The sequence below is a fragment of the Rana temporaria genome, chromosome 4 (genome assembly GCF_905171775.1).
Source record: "Rana temporaria chromosome 4, aRanTem1.1, whole genome shotgun sequence".
Lineage (NCBI taxonomy): Eukaryota > Metazoa > Chordata > Amphibia > Anura > Ranidae > Rana > Rana temporaria.
The window spans coordinates 110,325,494-110,352,796 of NC_053492.1; the positions used below are offsets into that span (position 1 = coordinate 110,325,494).

The 27,303-nt window shown below is 43.1% G+C and overlaps 1 protein-coding gene and 1 pseudogene across 2 annotated transcripts in view; both read left to right on the forward strand.

The window, feature by feature from the left end:
* Positions 1–27,303, forward strand: part of RYK (receptor like tyrosine kinase) — a 209,455-nt gene that overhangs the window by 108,668 nt on the left and 73,484 nt on the right. Inside the window, exons 6-8 of one of the 2 annotated variants that reach the window (XM_040348747.1) lie at positions 2,726–2,870; positions 5,339–5,439; positions 23,331–23,456. In XM_040348747.1, coding sequence (XP_040204681.1) covers positions 2,726–2,870; positions 5,339–5,439; positions 23,331–23,456 — 372 coding nt within the window. Of the gene's footprint in view, positions 1–2,725; positions 2,871–5,338; positions 5,440–23,321; positions 23,457–27,303 lie in introns of both variants that reach the window. The other variant, XM_040348746.1, reaches the window with a different exon arrangement.
* Positions 17,009–17,127, forward strand: LOC120938764 (annotated as a pseudogene).

Here is a 27,303-nt window from a genome sequence, read left to right on the forward strand (position 1 = left end):
TAGCACTGATCGCTATAAAAATGGTCCCATGTGTCCGCCATAAGGTCGCAGTAACGATAGAAATTGCAGATTGCATTACTAGTAAAAAAAAAAAAGATTAATAAAAATGCTATAAAACTATCCCCTATTTTGTAGATGCTATAACTTTTGCGCAAACCAATCGATAAACATTTTTTGCAATATATATATATATATATATATATATATATATATATATATATATTTTTTTTGGGGGGGGATATTTATTATAGCAAAAAGTAAAAAAAAATTTTTTTTCAAAATTGTTATTCTATTTTTGTTTATAGCGCAAAATAAAAAAACTACACGGGTGATCAAATACCACCAAAAGAAAGCTCTATTTGTGGGAAAAAAAGGACGTCAATTTTGTTTGGGAGCCACGTCGCAATTGTCAGTTAAAGCGACTCAATGCCAAATCGCAAAAAGTGGGCCCGGTCATTGACCAGCAAAATGGTCCGTGGCTGAAGTGGTTAAAGGGCCATTTTTGTCATTTAATTTTTTTTAATTATTACATTTTAGTGTAAATATGATCTGAGGGCTTTTGACCCCAGATCTCATATTTAAGAGGTCCTGTCATGTTTTTTTTTTTTTCTATTACAAGAATTATTTTTCACAATATAAAAATAAATTGGGCTAACTTTACTGTTGTCTTTTTATTTATTTTTTTTATTCAAAAAAGAGTGTATGGTGTGACAAAGTATTGCAACGACCGCCATTTTATTCTCTAGGGTGTTAGAAAAATTTATAATGTTTGGGGGTTCCACATAATTTTTTAGCAAAAAAAACAATTTTACTTTTTAAATAACAAATCGCAGAAAGCGGCTCGGTCCTTTTTTAAAGTGGTTAATGAGTGAAATAAGTATTTGACCCCTTTGCAAAACATGACTTGGTATTTTGGTGGCAAAACCCTTGTTGACAATAGCAGAGGTCAGACATTTCTTGTAGTTGGTGGCCCCAGGTTTGCACACATCTCCGGAGGGATTTTTTTCCCACTCCTGACTGCAGATCCTCTCCAAGTCATTAAGGTTTTGAGGTTGACGTTTTGTTAACTCAAATCTTCTCACTCAACATATTTTCTATGCGATTTAAGGTCTGGGGACTGGCTAGGCCGCTCCAGGACCTTAATGCATTTCTTCTTGAGCCACTCCTTTGTTGCTTTGGCTGTGTGTTTTGGGTCTTTGTCCTGCTGGAATACCCATCCCCGAACCATTTTCAATGCCCTGGATGAGGGAAGGAGGTTCTTACCCAAGGCAATCTAATATAAGCTTGCTTGGGAAATCTCCTTTCATGTGAGTTCTGCCTGTCTGCTGGCCAGATCTTTCCTGGATTCCCAGCATGCTTTGCAACTTCCCATCTGCTGTTTACTTTCAAATTCTAAGGACTAAATATCCCATTGTACCTTGTTCTCTGCAAGCTGTGATTCCTGTACGGACACTGCCTCCTAAAATTCCTCTTGGTGGCTTTGTAGTTTAGAAGACGGGCTCCGTGAAATGTGTGACACAGTACCAAATAAAGAAGGTATACTCAATACGAGTCACTGAATTCAAGAAGTAAATGTGTGGGGATATTCACAAAGTAAGTTTGCAAACTTCAAGGTCATTCAGATTAATAGGAGTAAGCAGAAGGTAGAAATAATTGAAATGCAATGAAGAGGTGAATATATAACTTTACATTTTGACTAGGGATGTCCCGATACCGATACTAGTATCGGTACCAATACCGAGCATTTCCCGAGTACTTGTACTCGGCTGAAATGCTCCGATGCTTCACTTCACCCGATATCTGGGCAGTCAGGTATCGGGTGGTGGGGGGGAGTTACAAGTCTTCTCCGTGCCGCTCTCCCCCCGTGCTGTCTTCTCCATCTCATTGCCGCTCTCCCCCCATGCTTTCTTGTCCCCCTGCGTGCCTCCCCCCCCCCCCCCCCCGTGCTTTCTTGTCCCCCCCCGTGCCGCTCTCCCCCTGTGCTTTCTTGTCCCCCTCCGTGCCGCTCTCCCCCTGTGCGTTCTTGTCCCCCTCCGTGCCGCTCTCCCCCCTCAATTTGTCAGGATGGAGAGCGGAGGTAGGAGCCGCTAAACCCGGCTCCTACCTTTTCCGAATGAACAGTGTCGGTGATCACTGACTCTGTCCATTCACATAACTGAGCATCGTAAACTGTGTTTACGATGCTTCAGTTTATGAATGGAGAGAAACTTCTATCTATTCATTTCAGCTGAGGCTGCAGAGAAAGGGACTGGGGAATCTGTGTCCCTAGTCCCTTTCTCTGTCTTAAAGTGGAGATGTCAGAGGTCTGTTGAGACCCCTGATATCTCACCAAAGCCCCCCCAACAGGGCTGATTAAAAAAAAGAAAAAAAATTGCAATAAATAATTAAAAAAATAAAATAATAATAATAAAAAAAAAACACACTGACAATCCACTACCCCCCCCCCCTCTAAAAAAAATAAAATAAAGAAAACAATCACTGTAAAAAAAAATTGTGTTTAAAAAAAAAAAAAACCACTGTCACATGACATTAAAAAAAAGTATTGGTATTTGGTATTGGTGAGTACTTGAAAAAAAGTATCGGTACTTGTACTCGGTCTCAAAAAAGTGGTATCGGGACAACCCTAATTTTGACCATATATACACACTTCAAATGTATGCAATATTTATTTAAATCCTTGATTAAATGTGGTTTTAATGGCTGTGTAACTTCTTTTTATTTTTAGTTGATCCTGTTAATGTAGCTCCAACCACCTCAACCCGTGTATTCTACATCAGCGTTGGTGTCTGCTGTGCGGTCATTTTCTTAGTGGCCATTATACTGGCTGTGCTGCACCTTCACAGCATGAAAAGAGTAGAGCTGGATGACAGGTAGGTCTTTTCTGATAACGCAAATTCACAGCGAGGGGGTGAGGGCATTAGAGCTATACTTGCATGGGTTGCATCCTTTAACCCTTTTACAAGAGTTGGTTAAATTGGGATGTTCCAAAAGGGAACCTAAAATGAGTGCAATGAAAGTCTTTTATTGTTATGCTGCAGGCCAGTAGCATGAGCAACATTCCCTAGCACACAAGTGCAGGCGGCTTGGACACAATGGGCTACTAATATACCATAACACACAAAAAATCAGACGTGAACCTTTTGTGCTTCACGTCTGATCAGGTTCTCTGAGAAGGCACATTGCATTCATTTGGTAAAACATCTCTCACAGCATGTTATTGTAATGAAGAGATATGAAGTAAACCTAAATGTTTGAGTGCTAAAAAACATGTTTTTTGTTGTTGCATCTTTTAACAGATTTTTTTTAGTTCATGCATGCTAAGCAGTGTGGTCAGCATCCCCCACTAAGTAAAGTGGAGCTCCACCTATAAAGGGGAAGCTCCACTTGTTTGCACTCTCCACTTTTTGGAGGGAGGGGAAGAAAGTACCTGGTTTTGACAGATTACAGGCAGATTACAGGCTCCCACTTCCGGGTAAGATCTCTGCAGCAATTTCAGAGGCTGCACTCTCAGCTGCGCAACGTGGGTTGTCACGTGTTTTGTTGTTGTGCTGCAGCATAGGGCAGTCCATTTGCATCAATTTGCTGTCCTGTGCACAAAAAATGTACCAATATAGCTCAAGTACCCCTTCTTTTTTTTTTGCCACCGAGTAGGACATGTTTTGTTGTGACGGCGACCCACATTTGGAGTGCCATTAAGAAATCATCCCACCGCAGGTGCGATTTGCCACACGTTTCTGAAAATACTGTCAGAAATGCATATTTATGCCCGTGTTCTTGGAAAGCTTAGAAGTATATGCTGCAGCCTTACTATTCTGTAGGCTTGTATTGCATTATCTAGAGATTTTTTATTGTAATATAGTGCAGCTTTAAATGTTAACTGCTTTTACAGAACAATTAATACATCAGAAAATAATTGGTTGACTTTGTAATTGATGAATTTATATGTAATCTTGGGCACCCTAAAGTTGATTAACAAAAACTGGAGAGTGCAAAATCTGGTACAGGTCTGGATAGAAATCAGTCGGCTTCCAAGTTTTTTATTATTATCATTATTAAAATAACAAACATGCCTACACTTGCCTGCTCTGTGCAAAACTATTTCACAAAGCAGGTTATAGACATGTTTCTTATTGCCCCAATCTTCTTCTTCTGGGGTCTGCCGCAGAGGCTCCTGGCCCATTTTATTTGGCTGGTGCCCCCATAGAAAGCTGCTTTCCATGGGGGCACCTGTGCGTGCCCACTCCCGTGTCCATTGATCTAGATAGCTGCAGCACAGAAGGTTTTTCACCTTAATGCATTAAGGTGAAAGACCTTAAAGCGAAACTTGTCATTTTTTTTTCTTTTTTTCATCTTTCCATCTATTAAATCTTCAGCCCTTGTTTTTACTTTGGCCCTTTTTCTCTCAAAAGGTATTTACTGGCAATGAGAGCTACAGAGCTGGAGGTGTGTGTCTGTGTAAATCCAGGAAGTGAACAGGCAGGAGCTCAGCTGCCCACAGTAAAAATGATCGCAGCCAGACTCGGTGGAGGGAGATTACTGCAACATATTTGGCCAGTACAGATTCGCAGTATATATAAAATATGCCAAGTGGTTGGAGGGAAGCTTCAGAATGGGAAAGAAATGTTTATTACAAATTGTGAGCAGACTGCAGTTCTTCTTTAAGCTTTAGAACCACTTTAATTGATCAATATGAAGTTAGATGCTGATTGGCTACCATAGCTGAACCAGATTTTACTCATGTTTTAGTAAACCAACCACATTGTGTTACCCAGTTGTGTTCTTTTACACAGTATTGCGTTTCCATTACAGTGCTTCACATGACTGGTGTGTAACAGTAGCAAGACCCATTTAAAAATTACTTTTAGATCAGTCTGTATTTATTTTTTAGTAATCCATATAATGAAACAAGGCAAAAAACAATGGTGTGACGTAAACCATGGCAAGAGATCAAAAATCAGCTTTCACTAGCTGAGACAGTTGAAAGGCTACTGTGGTTTACAGCATGCCATCACTTTCTGGGTAAGGCCCCTTTCACAGTGGATTGAGCAGGTCTGTCTGTCTCTGTTTTTCCGGGGAACCTGGTCAGACCCTACATTGTCCTCTATGTAGCTACAGGTGTAAGCGGATGTGTCAGTTTACACCCACTTACATTCACTCCGATCCGCTATAAACGCACAGTTCCCCATCAGTGTGAAAGGGGCCTTAATGATATTTGTATAGAATGTGTCTGTAAAACCTAAACATTGACTGTAAAATGAGGTCCATATATTCATATATCCGTTATTTGTCAGTTGGTATAGTGCAAAAATGTGGATTGTACCTTTTTTTCTTTCTGCAGCATAAGTGAGAGCAGCAGCTCCCAGGGACTCTCTCAGCCTTCTACACAGACAACACAATACCTGCGAGCAGACACCCCTAACAACGCCACACCTGTCACCAGTAAGAGTTCATTTAGCAATGTACTAGTATTAAATTGTGGTGGTCTCGCCAAGCGTGCTTTTCTCCATGTAATCCAGCATTATATTAAGGCGCACAAGACCACAGTCCAATTGTGACTCAATCATGAAGTTTGATATCCATTGTTGAAACTGCTAGAGATTTGACTGTAGTAACTTGTTGCGTCTGATCTTCAGACAGACGTCTGATTGTGCTATATCCGAAAGACGGCTAGTTCTGGGAGGGTGTCTATTGGAACATATGAATTGTAGCGCTAAAGGTTATACCAAGTGATAAACACGTGTATAAAATTACAAAAATTTTATAAACATGTATGTGTAAATACATATATAAATATAGGGGGGGAAAAAAGTCTCTCTAGTGACATGAATAAAAATGGTGACAGTCCAATGAAAGTGATGATATTCCCCCAATCCAAACGTGACAAACGATATGTGAAAAGGAAGAAGAAGCCGCCACCAACTGGAGAGGCTTACCAGAGTTATTGAACCCTGAACATACGTTCAAAAAGGGTCAATCAAGCATAATGATAATCCTGTAGGACCGATCATCGGCTGCAGCTCTCGAGCGACATCCAATACTTCAAGGCGTGAAGCCCAAGGTTTGTGGATAATAGATGCTTGTGGGGAGTGACCCACTGGAGGTCAAGCAACAAAGCCAAATGGAGATCATTCAAAAAAAAGGAAGAGCACATAGCGTAATACTGTAAAGTGAAGTATATTAATTTAGGTAAGAACTCTTACATTAAATGATAAAAAATGGCACTGTTGCCGCTTTTATCTGATCAGCGCCATTTTTTTTATAGTTTTATAGTTATTTTGGATGTATGAAAGGAAAATAAATACTGTATCGCTACTCACACAAATGCTCTTGAAACTGATACTTTGTGGTTCAGTTTGCGTCAATACATAATGAATGGGCTCAAATTGCACTGCACAGAATCGCTATTTTTTTGAAGGGCCAAGTATTGGGCAGTTTAAAAGTTAGCACTCACAGTACATATCTGGCCACGTGCAAAATGATCTACATAGGTGTCCCGGTTTGCCAATGATGGCAAGTCAGGGCTGCTGGAGGTGATGTAGAGGCGGTTCGCCCCCCAGCTGACATGACTTTCCCCCCTATACCAACGGGGTCCTGGAACATTTGTTCCCCCATGAGCATCTCCAGCGGCCCTGATTTGCTACCATGTTGGCCCAGGGCACCTATGTAGATCATTTTGCATGTGGCAAGATATGTTCGGTGAATTCTAACATTTTTTTTGTTTAAACTGCCCACTAGATGGGGCTTGAATCCCTTTACACAAACGCAAGCAGTGGGAGAAATCACATTCAATTTGGACAGGAATCGCACTGTAAAGTATCGGTACTGGTACTAGCCAATAAAAAAAATGTATTGGTGTAACCCTACTTTAAAATTACGTTATCAGAAGCAACTCGCCTCTTCTAAAGTATTTCCAATATTCACAATGATGTTAAGGACCCATCCCCACGAAAGGTATCCTTTGTCGTTCATTAACAAGTCTTATGGCACAGGTTTAACATATATGAATTTTTCTGGGCATTAACCTGTAAATCGGCATTGGGGCATAAAGTGAAACCAAACTTTGTTAACATGGACTATTTGTAATCCTTAAGCTGCTAGCATTAGTAAATGGATATGAAGGAATAATATATTTTTACTTGTTTTAATCATTTTTTTCAGTTGCTCTTTGGTTTCTGGCCTAGACCAAAATATTGTATATCCTAGGACTCTTCAGGGTAATTTTTTTATTTATTTTTTTTTCATTTAAGGGAGGAGAGGAAAAGTAAGGCCCCTTTCACACGGGGCAGTGGAGGAGCGGTGGCGCTATAGCGACGCTATACCATCGGAATTGCTGCGGGATTCGGCCGCTAGCGGTGCGGTATTAACCCTCGCTAGCGGCCGATAAAGGGTTAATACCGCCCGCCATGTGCCTCTGCATTGTTTTAAATGGGAAGGAGCGGTATACATACCGCTCCTCTCACCGCTCCAAAGATGTTGCTTGCAGGAGATTTTTTTTCTCTCCTGCCAGCGCATCGCCTCAATGTGAAAGCCCTCAGACTTTCACATTGAGAAGGCTGGGCAGGAGTTTTTTAGGCGGTATTTGGGCACTATTGCATGCATGCCTGAGCCAAAGGCAGAAGTAAATATTACATGAATCCTCTGCTCTTGCTCAGGATGGTTGTGGCTAGATATGCTAGGGGGTGTTTTTCAAGGTGACTTTTCAGTAAAGTAATGCAGAGTCATTAATGGATGGGTGAGTTTAAGTTGAGTATTAAAAATCAATTGTAAAGCATTTTCAGTTTGTAAAGCTCAAATACGGTTTAGTTCCACATAAACCACTCCAGCTCCGGAAGATTTGCCCCCCTTCTAGACCAGGTCTTTTTTTTTTTTTTTTTTTGCTATACAACTCTGCGTTACTTTAACTGAGAAGTGCGACTTTGTACCCAAATAAAAAATTTCTAATTTTTTTCCCCCCCATAAATTGAGCTTTCTTATGGTGGTATTTGATAAGTTCTGCATTTATTTTTAATTTTTTTGCGCTATAAACAAAAACTTTTTTTTTTTTACTTTCTGCTTTAAAACATATCCAATTTCTTCATCAATTTAGGCTAAAATGTATTCTGCTACATGTCTTTGGTAAAAAACAACCCAACAAGCGTATATTGATTTGCGACCTATAGCGGAACTGCGATATTGCGGCGGACAAATTGGATACCTGACACTTTTGACACTTTTTCGGGAACCAGTGTCACCAATACAGTGATCAGTGCTAAAAATATGCACTGTCACGGTACTAATGACACTGCAAGAGAAGGGGTTAACATCTAGGACGATCAAGGGGTTAAATGTGTTACTGCGTGAAGTGTTTTACTGAGCAATTTGCTGGTTTTTTTTTAACTTCCTGCTTTGCTGAAGGAAAAATAGCACCTTACTGCTGTCAGAGAGCCCTGTTTGTTTACCTACACATGGCTCTCTTCTGTAATGTCCAGAGGCCGCTACCCACTGATTGGTGCTGCAGCCATTCCCAGCAGAGGCGGGGGGCACACTCTCTACCTTGGCGTGCAGATCACATACTAGGTATGTGTGATCTGGGGCAGAGCGTGCGTCCTGGGTGTCCTTCTCCCCCCCCCCCCCCCCCCTTTTTTTTTTTTTTTTTTGGTAGGTTAAATAGTCAGGTGTTAACAGCTGGTTAAAAACACATGACAGGAGTTATACCCTTCTCTTAGACCCCATACACACTATTAGATTTTCTGCAGATTTTTGTCTTCAGATTTACCAAAACCATATAATATGAGGTCAAACCTTAAGAGTTTCAATTTGTATAAAATCAGGCAGCCCCTTGCACTACATAGTTTTGGTAAACCTGAAGACAAAAATCTGTATAAAATCTAATCTTATGTATGGGGCTTTACTCCAAATCGAGAAAGTTTGGCCTTTTAGTTTCACTTTAACAGGTTTACCATCACAGATGCCGACAATGTGGATTTGTGGACTAATCTTTCGCTCCCAATTGTTGAATAAACATTCAATTCTGATCAGGATTTGATTGGCTGCAATTTATTTTTCTCTTCCATTCATTGACAGAAGCAGCTCTTCCGATTCTTGACCATAGGGCTTTTATAGTGCCACCTACAGGAGGACAATAGGCAGAAAAAAACCACAGCACGGTCTATGAGCTGTCACGTCTGGTATAATACCCTCTCTTCTATAGGCAATCCAGTTCTTCTGCCTAGTGTTTAGGATTAAGGACCTGGCTCCTTGCTGGGACCTGTGGTTCCTTGGCCGCCGCCTTTTTTTTTTTTTTTACCTGCATAGATTCCTTCTATTAACAGCTAGACAGAGTGACTGGCTAGATGCCATGATCTCCCTGGTTTAGCAAATTTGCGCGCAGACCTTTAGCTAGGTGCTGGGTCGCCTGTGACTGCCCCTTCCTGGACCAGGGAAGCCTGTGAGTTAAACTCCTTGTGGGGACCCACATGACCAGATATGCTGGAGTCTGTGCCAGTTACCCTAGCCACCAGTTCGGTGGAAAGATGTATTTGTCATGGGAGCCTTACCTGCACACTCCGCTTGACTGTAAGTAGATGGAACCAACCCCTCATAAATGGTCCACGGAAAGGCCTGGCAGCCTCATCTGTCACTGTTTTCTGTTAGATCTGTTAGAGATGATTGTTTAGGCATACACTATTTAGGGTCAGGCTGCTACCTTCCCTGTTAAGCCACACACCAACAGGGCTGTTGTTGCCTCCTGAGCATTCCCACATCAGGCGTCGTTTTGGCCACTTTAGAGTTTGGTTGTTTTGTCTGATTGCTTCAGCTGTTTTTTCTTTGCCCACCCTTTGTTGAGGCACTGCTTTGGGCATCCCTGTGATCAAGAATTGGAAGAATTGTCTGTCAATGAATGTAAGAGAAACCTGGATTTTTGACCTTCTCTCGGTTCATTAACGGGCACAGCATCCAGCCCTCTATTGGAGTTTATACTTCTGTCACTGCTTTGTAACTAATTGGATTGCCTATAGAGGAGAGGGGTTTTATACCAGCTACAACTGCCCATAGGCGATGCTGTTATTTTCTGCCTAGTGCCCTACTCCTGTAGGTGGCACTAAAAACCCTATGGTCAAGATTCAAAGAGCTGTGTCCTATAAAGGATTTTTACGGTGAGTAACAAAAAAACTTTAAAAAAAAATGATCCCTGTACAAGAAACCATTGTTTGTCGATGAGGTTTGAACTGTGTGATTTGACATTGTAATGGATCCTTATGTAGGCATGCTATAAGAGGAACATGGAACCCCCTGCCCAATAACATCGGTCCAGTGATAACCACATCTGTCAGTGTATGTATGCAATCACTGAACGGCTTTATTCCTCTGTTCACTCCAAAGCCAGATGGTCTGTGCCAGGCATGTGAACTTGAATCCAGTCATTTGAATCATATTAGCAATCCATTTGTATCTAAAAAAAAAAAATGCTTTACGAATGCGCAGTAGGAAACTGGCTGTTAAGCTGAAAAAGTGTCACTGCCGGTTTCCCTTAGTGAAGATAAAGACAGCATCACCCGTCGGCCAATCCGAAAATCGGCTGGGGTACCGACATCGTGAAATCCCTGGACATGTAAATGTCCATATATTAAAAGTGTAGCACTACCCCCAAAGGAGCGGCTGGTTTGTTTTGGGTGGCACATTGCCTCTGTATATCCGCCGTCTAGGGTACTTGAGTTGTACTAAATGGAATGGCCACACCTGTTTTTTTTTCTGTGCTTTTTATCACCCAGCCGGGTAAAAACGATTTAACAGTAGAGGGGTGAAGGGACAGCAAATAGAAGACAGTAGATCCAGGTGTAACTGAACACCGAAAACAGTCCTGCTTCCAACAACACTTTACTTCGCCACTCAAGCCGGAGAGGATGTAGCGCACATGGACAGGCCTCTCTCACCAGCCTGGCAGCCAGAATATCACCCAAACTTAAATTTAAGTCTCTTCCACAGACCCTCCTATAAGATTAGAGACAATTGTGGTCCGGAATCCTTTCTTAGTAGATTCAGCACCCGGATCTCCTTCAGGTAGTTTTTGCAAATTCAGCAGCTGACAGGCGACCAACGTCTAGCCTGTCAGAACTCAGGTGGTCTCCGATGAATGGACGGGTCCTTACTGAAACACCAGCCTCGTGCTTGGTATTCTTCGCACAGACTCCCCATCGGTCAGCTTTCTCCAATTGGACAGACAGCTTGGGACCCCTTCCAGATTGGGGACCCCATCGACTACTGGGCCCACACAACGGATAAATTGCTCCGGGCCAACGTGGTCCATGAACACTGCTGCCCACGCACACCCCCCGGCCAGGAGGGCCATATGCGGGGGTGTCGTGGAATGGCTACCCAAATGGTGGGTGCCACACGAGGAAGAAGAACCTCAAGGTAATGGCGTCTGCCCCCTTTATATCCCTCCCCATCATTTTCAGCGAGGTGATCAACTCCTCACTGGCCGCTAGGGAATGGCACTCAGACCACTTGACCACACTGCTGCCACTTGCCGTCCGGCGGTGACGGAAGTCCCTGGACAAAAGGTCAGCCCACAGTACAGCCAAACTAGAGCAGAGACCCAAATTTAAACGGATGAACTCAGAGCTAACTATTTCTCTGAATCCTTCCCCTAAATTTAACATGGCATTGGCTCTGAAAGTAGCCAGGCGCTACAAAAGTAAGCAGCTACAGCATTTGTAGCTGCTGACTTTAATAAAAAAATTCCCCCCAGGTGCTATGAAATGAGTTGAAAGGGATTGAAATTGTGGCAAAAGATGGCTGTTTGAAGCCCTGTAGAAGCTAGGAATCGCTGGACTTGTGGCTTACACAGGGCCCTAGACTCCCTATACCACAGTTCTGACTGCCCCGTCTCTTAGTCATATGTTCCTTCATACTTTTTCATTTTCGTACCTAGTGCTGAAAAGCACAACCAGGGAGTATAGGGGAGGTTGCGGATAGAGAGATATCTAAGCTAATAACCTGTCATTCAAGTTTGTGCTTGGCGGCCACAGCTAATCTCTCACACCTGTCAAAGACGGCAGCAGGAATCCATAGATTCCTGACACTGCAAAACACCCGTGTGAAGGTGGCTGTATTGGTTCTCCGTGGTCCCACTCTATGTAGGAATAAACTCTTGTTTGTTGCCATAATTGATTAGGGACTATGGGCTAAGAAATTCGTGTCCATGTGACCACCGCTGATGTACACTGCTTGTTCCAAATGGGGGGGGGGAGAGGTTTGGGAGCTTACGAAGAACATTACAAGGCAGCAGAGAAATGCATGGTTTCATGGGCCATTGAGGAGTGGATGTGTATGGAATCATCATTATTATTTATTTATTTTGAATAAGGAAGGGTAATATCAATTTAGGTGGGGTCTGGAGGCTGCAGTGCTTCCTGTGTTAAATGACCATCTTTAGCAGTTAATTCTCCCACCATTTGTGTGAGAAACTAAACCTATATACTGATAATTTAGCTGACTTCTGATCTAAGAGACGTTGGTAACTTATTGGTGGGGGAGACTGATGTGATTGATTCCGTCTATATAGTTGTAAGCTGCTAAGCCCATGCTTATTCCAGGTCATTTGCTAACTAGTGCAATAATTCTGATTAAGATGAGGGTAATGTACCTGACGGATGCAACCTTCAAATGGCAAAGGCCACTCCTTTTTATTTTTTTTATTTTTTTCCTGCTTTGACGGGTTCCTTTTATAAGGTAAATGTTGCTAAAAATTGGACCTGCGCTTAATTTCTTAATGTACTCCTGCTAAACCCAGCAGCAGCCGCTCTATGTGCACCTCAAGATTATAAACGTAACTTACGTGCAATATTATACAATAGTTATCCCAGTGTGCCTAAATAATACCATTTGTGAACGTTTCATATTATATCGCTGTCCAATAAATTGTTACTTTCACTTCATAAACTATATTGAGTGAACATTGCAGGCACTCTGGACAGCAAGACACTTGTGAAGGGTGGCATAGTGCTGCATATTAATGTAAAGCACATTCAAGGACTTCAGGAGCAGTTTTTGGTGTGCTTCACCTGGACAATTGAAGTAATTGTATTGATATAATAATTTTGAAACGTTCATGATAGTATTTAAGCACATTGCACTTTGGGATAACTATTGTATAATTTTGCACATAAGTCAAGTTTACACATTTTGTCATTTCGCACTTTAGCATTTAGGTAGCTCTTTTATTGAGGGGGTTTTAAAAGATGTCTTAGATTAATTTATTGCTGCCACCAGGTGGCAATCAAGACTAATCTTTGAGAAATGTCTTGTTTTCTTCCTTGACCTGTTAAGGCTACTGAAATATACAGTTTGTAAGCAGTAAGGTTAAAATGTTGCAGTGGGGATGAGGAGGATACATCTATATACAGATAGTTAAACAGTAAATCAGGCTGAAGGTGAACTAAAGTTTATAAAGGCTTCATGTATCATCACGGAATCTCTGGAATCCTAACATGTATCCATTGTTCCGAGCATTGGATGGGCACTAAATAGAATTTGCAAGGTTAGTCATTTTGTTCTTCTTGTAGTGCTATGTATGAGCGTCTCATATGAAAATGTTGGACATTTTGGTCTTGGAAAACCCAAGGTTATTTTGGTGACCATTCATCATAATATTGGGTAAATAATCTGATTTAGGACCCTTGAGGGATCACAATGTTCTCCTTCACATCTGGATATCAAAGTTTGACAACTCATGGCCAATTTACCGAGGACACTGACATAATGTGTTTCCTCTCTGGAAGGACGATCAGTTTTGTGGGTTAATATCCAACTAATAATTGTGAAAGCCTGACATTGCAAAATATATTTGTTGTGTAATGAGTTTGTTCGCATATAACTGAAAATAAAATTAAAGAGGTTGTATACCCATTAAACTTGAAAAGCAAAAGCCATAATTGGCTAGTATGCACCGCATACTAGCGGATTATGAAATACCTATTTTGGAACGAGGTGAGAGGAACTTACCTGGTCCACGCCGAGGGAGATGTCATCTTTCCTCGGCGTGTCTTCCGGGTATCGCCGCTCCAGCGCTGTGATTGGCTGGAGCGGCGATGTCGTCACGCATGCGCAGGAGACTTCTCTCCGGCAAGGTCCGGCGCCTGCCGGCCCTTTAGCCGAGGATCCCCGCTGCGCATGCGCCGCTGCAGTCAGCGGCGCATTGCGGGGGGAATATCTCCTAAACCTGTAAGGTTTAGGAGATATTCTTTAACCTACAGGTAAGCCTATAATAAGGCTTACCTGTAGGTATAAAGTGGTAGTACAGAGTTTACTACCACTTTAAGTATGTTGTTTAGGCCCAGGGCACACTGGTGCGACATACGCTCCGACCTGTGAGCACATGCGTATAAATCAATGGTTCCCTATGAGAGCCCTCTTGACTGGTCCAAGTCGGTTTGACATTGAAAAAAGTTCCTGCACTACTTTGGTCTGACTCGGGCACGATTTCAGCCCGTTAATTTGAATGTAAATCACATCCAAGTCGGATCATCGTCTTAACTGATGCGGCTTGTGCACTGAGCATCTTCAAGGGGAACCCCAAGCCAAAAAAATACCTTGCTGTCTGGTTTGGATTTTAACGGAAAACCCCCATGCCAAAGCTGAAAACTGCATTTTGTCGCCCTCTAATCCCATACCAGATCCTTATCCGAGCACACAGTCCAGCAGGTTGGGGGGGGGGGGGGGGGCGGAAAAAGACTTTTCTTCTGCCCCTTAGATTTGAAGTTCAGCAAGGTGCAAGTCTGACAGTCCTTGCTTCTGCAGTACTTTCCTGCTTAGAGAGTATGGGTAGCATACAACTAGTAAACTTCCGCCCCAGTATTCCTTTATTAAACATCTGTGTGTGAAACACACACGATCTCTATCCCTGATGTACCCTGCAAAGCTTGTTTTTATTAATTAACAAAGAAGGCTTGAAATTTTGGAGTGCCTTCATTCGATCAGCCCCTACCCTGTCCACCTTTTTAGGAGATCCCTGAAAATTCATGAATTCAGGAAAGCCTATCCCACACCCACCTAACTGCCCCCGAGCCACCCCCATCAGATCATTCTCTGCAGCTTATTACCTTTTGTACCACCACCCCCTCCATTCAGAATGTAAGCTCTACGAGCAGGGCCATCCTGTACCTTTTGTATTGAACTGTACTGTCCCCCTCTACATTGCTGTGTAAATTGTTGTGTAAATTGTTAGCACTATATATAAATTGTGTATAATAATGGTAATAATTCATTGCCATTTGTTGGTATCAGTTAGGGGTGGTGGGATGAGTGTTTGTATTTTCTGCTTGAATAGTGCTTCCTGGTATTATGAACTTTGAGAATAGGATTAACGGCTTCCTTATATAAATCGTACTTTCTTTATCGTACATCACGGGACACAGAGAAGCATAGTAATTACTATGTGGGTTATAGAGTCTACCTTCAGGTGATGGACACTGGCACACCCTTAAGGCTGGAAGTTCCCTCTCCTATATAACCCCTCCCATACCGGGAGTACCTCAGTTTTTTCGCCAGTGTCTAAGGTGTTGGTCACGGGTGCTCTGAGGAGCTCCACTGGAGGGATCCATGCTGGATTTAAAAAGCCTCCATAGAAACCGGATCCGTCCAAAGTGCTTTTTGGCCAAAGTGGACGGTATCCGGGCCTTGGTTGCGAAGAACGGGGTTTTGCCTGTAATTCTCCTCATTTGAGGGCTGGATCCTGAGTTTTCAGTGCTTTGGTCATACCCAATACCAAAAGCTTACTGACAGGGTGTGATACAGGTCCAGGGGTGTGGTGTTCCTGTCCATGGACCCCGGTCCCTAAAGGTCTGCAGACTCAGCTCTCCGTGATGGACAAAGATTGGACTGCCTGTATTTTGCAGAGTCCTGCAGCGTTGGATAAGGTAAGTGAAGGTTCTTTTGGAACTTAGTCTTGAAAGTTTCCTTCCTTTGAGCCATTATGCTAGATTGCCTGGGTTTGCCTGTCTGCGCCTCTCATTTTACATGACTTGTCCTGTGTGTATCAGTGATTTTGAGGATTACCAATAATGGGTACTTTGCTGGGGGCATCCATCTCCTATGCTGATAGTCTGTTCAGGGAAAGGTTCCTCCAAGGCTGTGGCTGTTGGACGGTTTTGCCTGGTCCCTCACATGCTGGCTCCTGGCTGACCGTAGCAGCACCTCGTGCAATCATCATAGGCACGCGCAACAACCTTGTGTATATGCGCTCCCCAGCATCTTGTGCACGGGCTGCGCTGCTCCAGGATACGCGCGCGGCCTCGGGATAGGCGTGCGCGGCGGCAGCGCGCGAGGAGTCTTTCAGCTGCTCTGTATGAGGCTGATTACAGGACAGAGCAGGTCAGGTGACATGCACCTAGTCCATTAAAGCTCAGTCTGCCTCACCCATCCTGGCTGACGGTGGACACAGAGTTTGTGCACAATTCTTTTCAGTACAATTACTGCCTGGATAGATTGACAGTGGCATTTTCTCAAGGCGCATTGTCTGCTCTGCATCACGCTGACCATCAAATCATTGCATCATTGCTGGTCTATAGGTCTGCAAGTGGATGCAATTTTTGGCTGTGAGTACCTTGGCTTTTTTATGGCAAAAGGCTCAGGGTCTAAAATGCAAAAAAGTCAAAGGGTTCACCATCAGGCTCAGAGGGTCTCGGGCATGCTCCGGCAGCTAATTTCTCTCCTGATAAATCGGAGGTGCCTCAGGGTGAACCATCAGGGCTGTTTATGTGCTTCTGCCCTTGCCCCTCCTGCTCCAGTGTTTGTAACAGAAGAGGCTCTAGCCTCAGCCATGGGTGGACTGGAACAGATTAGCGACTTTGATTGCAAAAAAACGCACCAGGTCTCCCTCTGCAGATTTCCTCTTGTCGGAACAACTATCCCCGGAAGAGGTTGACTTACCCCCAGGGGATCGGGCAGAGGGTCAGTCAGATGTCTCTGACTCTGAGGATTCTACCCTGGAGGAACAGTTTTCGGCTTCTCAGTCGAAAGGTTGTTAGCCTACGGCCACATCACCATGAAAGCGCCCGATCTCGTTTGATATCTGAGGCTAAGCAGTGTCGGGCCTGGTCAGTACCTGGATGGGAGACCGCCTGGGATTACCAGGTGCTGTAGGCTTCGGCCTTCAAGTTACCTCTATTAGAGCCAGCTTCTAGCTCAGTCTCTTCTTGGGCTTTTTAAAAACCCCGCAGGCTGATTATTCCTTTCCGGCTCATCCGCTACTAGAAGGTCTTATTTATCAAGATTGGGAACATGCAGATAGACTGTTTTTGCCTCCTAAAAAATGTTCTGTTTTATATCCCATGGAGAATTTCGCTAAAAAGTAGAGTGTCCCTACGGTGGACGCAGCTATCTCCAAGACTCTGACCTGTCCGGTGGACAACGTGCAGATATTTAAGACCTGACAGAAAAGAGACTGGAGACGTTGTTAAAAACATAGTTTGCTACAGCCAGAGGGGTAGCCCAACCTGCAGTAGCAGCTATTGGTATCTGTCAAGCCTTAAAAGACCAGATGAAGCAGGTCTTGAAAGATATCCCTGCTCAGCAAGCTCGGGAGTTGGCCGACTTCCCCAAGGCATTATGCTTTGCAGTAGATACCATCAAGGACTCTATACAACAGTCCTTCCGCTCCTTTTAGTACATATGGGTAGGCCACTCTAGTTGAACTGGTCAGCTGAAACCCCTTGCAAAAAGCCTCTAGCAGGGTTTCTCTTCCACGGAGAGCTTTCGTTTGGGGAAGATCTGGATAAGTATATCCAGGAAATTTCCAGTGGCAAAGCACGCTGTTGCCAGTTAGAGGTTTAGGGATCCCCCCTCCTTTTAAAAGGCTCTCCTCTCCGGTTCTTGGGCCTTCTGCTTCCAGGCAGTCCCGACGGCCTCCCGGAAGGTTTAATGCAGGAGGAAAACCTCAAGGGCAATCTCAGGCTCCCAAGAAACCCTGGAACCGTAAGCCGGCCAGGCCTGCGTCTAGGTCAGCATTATGAAGGTTCACCCCCACTCAGCCGGGTGGGGGGAAGACTTCAGCTGTTTGCGCGGGCCTGGCAAGAAAGGAGTCAAGACAATTGGATCCTCTCCGCGGTTCCGAGGGGTACATGCTGGAGTTGCGAGAGTTTCCTCCAACGGAGACTTAAGACCCATTCTGGATCTCAAGGTCCTAAACCAGTTCCAAAACCAGTTCCTAAATGTCCGATCCTTTCGGATGGAATCAATACGGTCAGTGGTCGTCTCCTTGCAGGGAGGAGAACTATTAGCGTCCATAGATATCAGGGACGTATACCTACACATACCTTTCTTTCTCGGCCATCAGAAGCTGTTACGCTTCGCGATAAATCAGTGCCATTTTCAGTTTGTGGCTTTACCCTTCGGACTAGCCACTGCACCTCGGGTGTTCACGAAGGTGCTAGCCTATTTGGACGATCTGTTGCTAGTAGATCGCTCAGTTGCCAAACTAAATCGAGCAGTACACAGAACCGTGAGGTACCTGGAGTCCATGGGTTGGATTCTCAACCTGGACAAGTCAGCCTTAGTTCCTGTGAAAAGGCTGGAATATTTAGGTCTACTCATAGACCCAGATCAGAAAAAGATATTTTTGCCTCAAATAAAGGTCGATGCTTTAAGGGAACTAGTCCTGTTGGTCAGTTCAAAGCGTCAGCCTTCCATTCGCCTTTTTATGCGGCTGCTCGGGAAGGTGGTAGCCTCGTTCGAGGCCGTCCCATTTGCCCAGTTCCACTCAGGGAAACTACAGAACGCAACAGTTCGGCAGAGCCTTTGTTGGTGGTTGGTTCCCCAGAATCTGCAAAAAGGGAATTCCTTTGTTCCAATCTCTTGGCGGGTAGTGACTACGAATACCAGTCTTCTGGGCTGGGGTGCAGTCCTGGGGGGAGCTGTCCCTCCAAGGAAAGTGGTCGGTCTCCAAGATATCTCTACCCATCAACCTGCTAGAGATTCGGGCAGTACATCTAGCCATAACGGCATGGACAGACAAGTTGCGGGGGTATCCAGGCAGGATACAATCCGACAATGCATACATAAATCACCAGGGTGGCACGAGGAGTCATGCGGCCCAAAAAGTAGATCAGATCCTGATTTGGGCAGAAAAGCATGTCCCGTACATATTAGCGATATTCATTCTGGGAGTAGACAATTGGCAGGCAGACTTCTTAAGTTGCCAACAGTTGCTCCCAGGAGAATGGGCTCTTCACCCCGGCATGTTCCGGGGCATTTAGCAGAGGTGGGGAACACCAGATGTGTATCTCTTGGCATCAAGGTTCAATGCGAAAGTGGACAATTTTCTGTCCCGGACAAGAGATCCGCTCGCTTGCGGAACAGATGCGCTGGTGTTTCCGTGGGATCGGTTCTCCCTAATCTATGCGTTTCCTCCGCTGCAATTGTTACCCCGCCTCCTTCGCAGGATAAAGTCGGAAGGAAAACCAGTGATTCTGGTCGCATATATATGTGTGTGTGTGTGTGTGTGTGTGTGTGTGTGTGTGTGTGTGTGTGTGTGTGTGTGTGTGTATGTATATGTATGTATATGTATGTATATGTATGTATATGTATGTATATGTATGTATATGTATGTATATGTATATATATATGTATATATGTATATGTATATATATGTATATATGTATATATATATGCACAATAATTTATTGTGTGTGTGTGTGTGTGTGTGTGTGTGTGTGTTAAATGGTTAATAATGTATTCATCTACTATGACATTGGCATTAAGCAGTCAAATCTGGGACTCGGTCCAAAAACATTTTGATTTTGCCATATTTTCTTGCTTCAACACAATTCGTGGCCCCAGGAAAGCAATATGAGAACCTGCAGAGGGTTGGGTCAGACTCTTCATTTATTCAAGCACTATAAGAACTCTGTATGATTTAATGTTTCCCTGACATGTGTAACAAGTTTCACCTGGGCATGCTTTTCCTTTGGCTGCTAGGCTTATCAGAGTTGATGTTACTGAATTGTTCATTAAGTAACCTTTTTTAATCTAGAATGCAGTTTGGGTTACAACTTTAGGTGCAGTTTATTCAGAATGAACTAGTATATTCACGTCTTGTTTAACCTCTTGACCACCGCCCCATGTCAAAAAGACGTCCTCTTTTTAAAGTTGAATATCTCGATAACGGCAGCAGCTGCTGCCACAACCGAGATATTCATCTTTTCAGGGGGCGGTGGTGTACACGATAACGGCGGTCTCCGCGGCGGATTCGCCGCGAGATCGCCGTTATCGGTGGCGGGAGAGGGCCCCCCCCCTCCCGCCGCTCTCCCCGCGCCCTCCGCCGCTTACCGGAGCCGTCGGTAGCGGCGGAGGGGATCGGATGTGTCCGGCAGCTGAGCGGGGACGGGACTGAAGGAGAAATCTCCTTCACCCGTCCTCATAGCTCTGCTGGGCGGAAGTGACGTCAAAACGTCAGTCCCGCCCAGCCTCTTAAAGAAACATTTTTTTTTTTTGTCATTTGAAAAAATGACTTTTTTTAAAAAAATTTTTTTTTTTGCATTTAAGTCTAATTATGAGATCTGAGGTCTTTTTGACCCCAGATCTCATATTTAAGAGGACCTGTCATGCTTTTTTCTATTACAAGGGATGTTTACATTCCTTGTAATAGGAATAAAAGTGATCAATTTTTTTTTTTTTTCAGTGTAAAAAATAAATAAAAATAAATAAGAAAAACCAAAAAAAATTTTTTTAAAGCGCCCCGTCCCGACGAGCTCGCGCGCAGAAGCAAACGCATACGCGAGTAGCGCCCGCATATGAAAACGGTATTCAAACCACACAAGTGAGGTATCGCCGCGATCGTTAGAGTGAGAGCAATAATTCTAGCCCTAGACCTACTCTGCAACTCAAAAAATGCAACCTGTAGATTTTTAAGGGTAAAAGTTTGACGCCATGCCATGAGCGGGCGCAATTTTTAAGCGTGACATGTTGGGTATCATTTTACTCGGCGTAACATTATCTTTCACAATATATAAAAAAAAATGGGCAAAATGTATTGTTGTCTTATTTTTTAATTCAAAAAAGTGATTTTTATCCAAAAAAAAGTGCGCTTGTAAGACCGCTGCGCAAATACGGTGTGACAAAAAGTATTGCAATGACTGCCATTTTATTCCCTAGGATGTCTGCTAAAAAAAAATATATAATGTTTGGGGGTTCTGATTAATTTTCTAGCAAAAAAATTGTGATTTTCACATGAAGGAGAGAAGTGCCAGAATTTACCTGGTGGGCAAGTGGTTAATAATTGTTTCTTGAACACTTATTCTTGCGCGAAGATGCAGGTTGCTCTGATTTGGTTAAAGTGGAAGTTCAGCCAAAAACAAACTCTAAATTTATTTGCAGCCGCATTCTAGACTAATCTATCTAACACTGTAAAGCAAAAATTGCTATACTTACCTTTTCTTCCAGTCCGGTCTCCAGTGGCGCATGCAGTGTGGAAGAGATGGCCGACAACGGCTGGCAAGTGACGTCACCCATAGACTTACCATGTGGCTTTTGTTGTTGGCTGCCTCTCCTGCACAGAGAAGCCGCTGCTGACAGCTCAGCATGGGACCGGACATGCTGCAGAAAATGTGTGTGTGTGTGTGTGTGTGTGTGTGTGTGTATATAGCAATTTTTGCTTTCCAGGGTTTAGATTAGTCATAGATTTAGCGTTAGTTCGTTTTTGGCCAAACTTTTACTTTATAGAAAGGACAGCTTGCATTCTGAAAGGAAAACATTTGATAATTTTAGTGTGTATTGACTTGAGTTATAAAGAAGATACAATGACTGGTTAACCACTTCAGATTGTTGTGCATCAACAATTGGCAAAGATCAATTTCATTACAAAGTACTGCTTTTTCAAATGTCCATTGAGAGCATTCATTGAATACTTTGACATTTTTGGTGCTGTGAAGTAGTGTCTCCATAAAGGGCAGAGTAAGTGCATTCTATTTTATTTGCAAACCACCAAAGGATGAAGCTACGGCTGGCCATAGTGCTGCTTCAAGTGTTTGTATAGCCAAAACGTTTTTATTTTCTTTTATTGAGGGGCACAGGAAGTCTTGTGTACGGCTGCTTACAAGAGGATTGGAAACTAGCAAACAAAACTGTAGGTCTTCAACTGTAGCTCCACTGTAGGGGTTCAAGTAGTGTTTTTTTTTCTTCTTCTATTTTTACGGTTAAAAAAAAGTTAATACAATAAAAATAAATATGCAGTGCATGCTTATTTCATTACTTTCTTTTTAAAAGAATCTGCAAATAGATAAAAAAAATACCCGTTGATCTCCCACCAGAAATTCAGTGTTCGCCTAACTTCCTGTAATGAGCTGACAATGCTGACTTTACATTTGATATGGCAAGTAGTGTTGTCCGTTCTGGGCTATAGAACACATTTTCCATCTTATGGAGACGTGAATGAGGATAACTTTTGATTTCAGTGTAGCAAAAAAACTGACGGTTTGAAGTTAGAAGCACACAGTTTCTGGCAGATTAACAGGTACTTTTCTGCACTTGTAGAGTCTTTCTAGGCAGACTTGGTTCACATATATGATCCATTGATTGACTTGGGTGCAACCAGCGTGTTAGCTTTTTGTGATTATTGCCGTGGCTATAGCCGCTAGCAATAATCACTGTGTTCTCACGACAGGAAGCCCCCCCCCCCGCTAATCAATCCAGATAGTAACTGCCAAACATTGGCTGGTTGGATCTCATTTTCTGTATCTCATAAATTGTAGTTTTGAAATTTCTCTAAGATGGCATGCATCTGTGACCACTCCTACAATACGTAAAGGTGTTCTCTCTTAAACTCCTGGTTAATGAATCGGAGATATCACATTATATTAAACTCAGAGCGAGATATAAATATATAAAAATATAATAATTGGAAAGTCAAGGGAGGACAACACCTTTTTACATCTTGTAGAAGTGGGCGCAGACGCATGCTATCATAGGGAAATTTCACAACTACAATTTGTGAGATACATGAAGTATGAGAACGATATGAATATCCCTGAGAGAATGATAAAAATACTGAATTGATTCAGTTTGCTGGAAGTATACTAAACTAAAAACATTTTTTCAGTGGGCCCTCTAGAGTTCAATAGAAAGATTTCCTCATATAGATGCTTATTGGGCAAACTTCTAGGCGGGGATTAGAAGGACTGTTGTATTGCTATAGCAATTGGCATATTTTCTGGTTAACCGTGTACTTTGTAACAATTCAAATGGACTTCTAGAAACATTTTACAATTGGTAACCATATATTTGCTTTTTGTATAGAAATAACTTTTACAGTCTGGGTATTCATATTGTTTTGTTTGGCTCCGTTGGCTCCTCAGGTTATCCAACGCTGCGGATCGAGAAGAACGACCTGAAAAGTGTTACTCTTCAAGAGGCAAAGGCCAAGGTCAAGGACATTGCTATTTCCCGAGAGAGAGTGACACTCAAAGATGTCCTTCAAGAAGGTATGTGAATGCTTTGATAAAGTCTTGAAATGGCGAAAGTTTTTTTATTGCTTTAACCACTTAATGTCTAATAGAATATATATAAAATGTCCTGGTTTTAAAGCGGTTGAAACAAGCTCATGGCTGCAGTCATGAGCTTGGTATCATGTAAGCCTAGTACACAAGTAGTTCTTTCTTCTTTCTTTCTTCTTCGGAATTATATACAGCGATCTGGGCAGCTCTACAACCATAAAAGTAATTTGAATGTAGTGAGCCCACCTCACCCCCATGTGCACACACAAACGTCATTGCACCCTTAATTACGTATGAAAACGTTGCTTATGACACACATGTAACAACCCCAATGTCAGAATTTTCTTAGGCCATTACTCACACTTAACTCTAAACGGATGACCTGTAGGGACTTTTAAACTAGGGAACCAAAGTTTGTCATGTGGAAATGTAAAGCTCGACATGTTCCTCATCTGTTATATTTTACCAAATCATTGGATAATAGTTTGTGTTTGCCTGAAATGAAAGCGTACGTTGACCTAAAAAAAGAAATAATTCTGTTCCTTTAAAGCATGAATAACCACACGGTGCTTGTGCTGTGTAACTTTACCCCCTTCTGTCACCTAAAATACCTGGCTGATCCTGCCTGGTTCTGCACTCCCCCTGTAAACTGACCACGGTTTATCATGGCTGCCGAGCCCTGACACCGTGGTCAGTTTACATGCCTCTGTCTCTGCAGCTCTGCTCTCGCTCGTCCTCTCCCCTCCCTGCCTGTCAGCTCTGTGTGTGAGCCGCCCCTCCACTTCTAGCACCATTTTGAGCAGTATAAAAATGATTGCTCACAATCGCTGCCAGCCCCTCTGCTAGGATAACATGGTATTATACAGTGTATGCCGTTTTTTAGAATTCTTCTTCTAAATACCTTATTGCTTTTTGCCGATCTGTGGTCACGTGACTGCCCGTCGCTCTTTCTCCTATGTATGCACTACAGAGGAAAGTCACACGACTGCCTGGCAGACAGCAGAGGGAGATCTCAGCCCCTTCATCTGTAGTACATTGGAGGAAGAGAGCGACAGGCCGTCACTGATCTGCACGGTGCAATAAGCTATTTCCAAGAAGAATTACAAAAAAAATGCATACACTGTATACTATCATGTTATCCTAGCAGAGTGGCTGGCAGTGATTGTGAGCACTGCTTTGCAACCCCTTTTAACTTAAGATGTGTTTTTTTTAATTACTATTATTATTTTTTTAAAGGCTTTTTTTTTGTTATCGTGTGAATACAAAATTGCAGTTTTCCTTTTGATAATAAAACAAAATCGGGAGATAGCCATCAACATTAAGCAACGAATGAAAGCACAGTCTGTCCTGTAAAAAAAAAAGGTGTAACAAATGCACGGAGTAGTCTCAATGATATGTACAGTTCTACGAACACATATCAAAGTTGGAAAATTCTGTTAACCTTAATGAAGAGACTATATAATAAACCTGTCCCATCTGTTTTCCTGGTGAAGCCAAGACTGTAAGTGTTGCCATTATCCTTTCCCTGCTGTTCACCCCACCTTGACATAAATGTGTATCTTCTTCCAAGCCCAGTACAGTTTGTACAGGTTCATAGTACGTTCTGAAATGCTCTAACGATTTTTTTAGCCTGGGGTGCACACATTGTGCCTGCATGTTTAATCTAATTAGTAAAATAAATGAGCAACGTTTGCCATTTTCCTCTTTTGCAGTAATTTGTCATTGCTGTCTGGTTTTTGGTACCATGACCAATAACACATTCATAAAACCTTGATAAGGGAGTTGGTTGACTTGAAGTTTTTGTAATTAGAAATGAGAGCAGTTTCTGCTAATTAATGATCCTGGAACGCTTCCATAAAAGCACCACATATACACGTGCAACATGTGACTGGTTCACGTGGAATGTTTATATCTGATAAGAGTTTCTCCAGGGCATTTAGTCAGATCAGCCATTGCTTTCAGCTGGCAGCAGCTGAAGATAATTACATTTTGCTGAACCAAACCATTCTATTAAAAATGTAAGTTGCACTGGAGAGAGAATGGTTATGACTGACTCATGAAGTACCCAGCACTCTTATCATTCATGGATATTCCAGTGTATTCATGGGACAGTAGTTCAGATGTTGGACATTTTGAACTTAGGAAATCAGTTGGACTTCTGTCCCGGCTCCAGAGTAACTAATATCACTAAAAGCTTGGCTAAGCCTTGTCTGTCTTCCCATTGTTCGTGGTGATTATGTGTAAAGTCTCCGGCTCTGTGACGGCAGTTCGCATTGTCTCCGAGATAAGAGTCTACTTGGCAATGACAACACATCCTCTCAGTTCAGTAAATTCAGAAGCTAGTCAAATAGCCAGTTCTCAAAACCGTCAAGAACATTAGTAAAATGTTTCCCATAGGTAAAGATTGTTATCTTCAGTACTTGAAGGTAAGGATACACAGACATTCTTCTATGCACCCATTTTCCTGCGTTTTCATGTACATATCAATGGAGCTTAAGACCCCTTTTACACCGGGGCTGCCCAAGCATTAGCGGTAAAGCACTGCTCGTTTTAGCGGCCCTTTACCTCTGTTTAAGCGTTGCTTTTCGGCCGCTAGTGGGGCGCTTTTAACCCCCGCTAGGGTTTGAAGAAGAGGTTAAAAAGCCTCTGTTGCATGCTTAGGAAGTGCTGCCCATTCATTGCATTGAGTGCTGTATACAGTGCTCCCAAACCGCCTCAAAGATGCTGCTTGCAGGACTTTTTCTAACGCCCCACAAGTGCCCTGCCTCAGTGTGAAAGCACTCGGGCGGCATGGGAGGCATGAAAACTGCCTCGTGTGAAAGGGGTCTTAAAGCAGAACTCTTAGATTACATTTGTGAAATTTCTCACCGTTTAAGAGATATGTCCGATTTTAATTTTCAGGAAGTCCGCTCTGCGATTCAAAAAAATGCATCATTTTTTTTTTTTTCTGGCAGGGAGTATGTCTTGGAACAGTGATTGCATCATATCCTCTCATTTCTCTCTAACTGTAATCGGCATATATTTCCCATGAATCCTTGGGATGGGAGTGAATGTGGGAGGTACACTAGGCTTGTACATGTAAATGTGAAGCAAACCATACATAACACATGGATTGATAGGTTACAGCATGTCAGGGACAACCGCCAGTGGCAACCGCCAGTGGCTGCATGTCAGGGACCACCACCAGTGCCTTATCAGTTCCCATCATTGCAGAGCAGGAAGAGTTCCAGATCATTGGGATGACAGGATCTCAGGCTGATAGGTCTGTATGTGAGGACACTGCTCATTGTACAGCCCCACCTCTCTGCACCGTAATTGGCGAGCAGTGTTCTCACGTACAGACCTATCAGCCTGAGATGCGCTCTGTAATCCTGATGATCTGTAACTTTACCCACACTGAAGGTGGTGACAGGAGGGGGGCGGGGGGGGGGGGAGCTGGCAGGGAGGAGAAGGAGGGAGCAGATGAGGACAATACCACCTCTATTGGTCTCGCATACCAGGGGCTGTGAGACCCCTCCGCCCACTACAGCGAGCCAGGTGTAACTCCCTGCTAACTTTCAAAGGACTACAAGGGGCCGTGTCAGACCACTGGCTGAGGTTACGGGAGGACTAGCAGCCACCGGATTTACAAACAGGAAATTACCAGGCAATAACTGTTTTTTAGCAAGTTCAGCAGGCTATTGCAGCAGAACTTCGGAGCTCAGAAGAACATGACTGACATAGTTGGTGAAGGTAGGCGTCAGCAACGAGAACATGGAAAAAAGTTTTTGCCTGGAGTTCTGTTTTAAGCTATGCTCCAGCTAATTGCCGCAGCAATTAAAAACATTAATTCTAA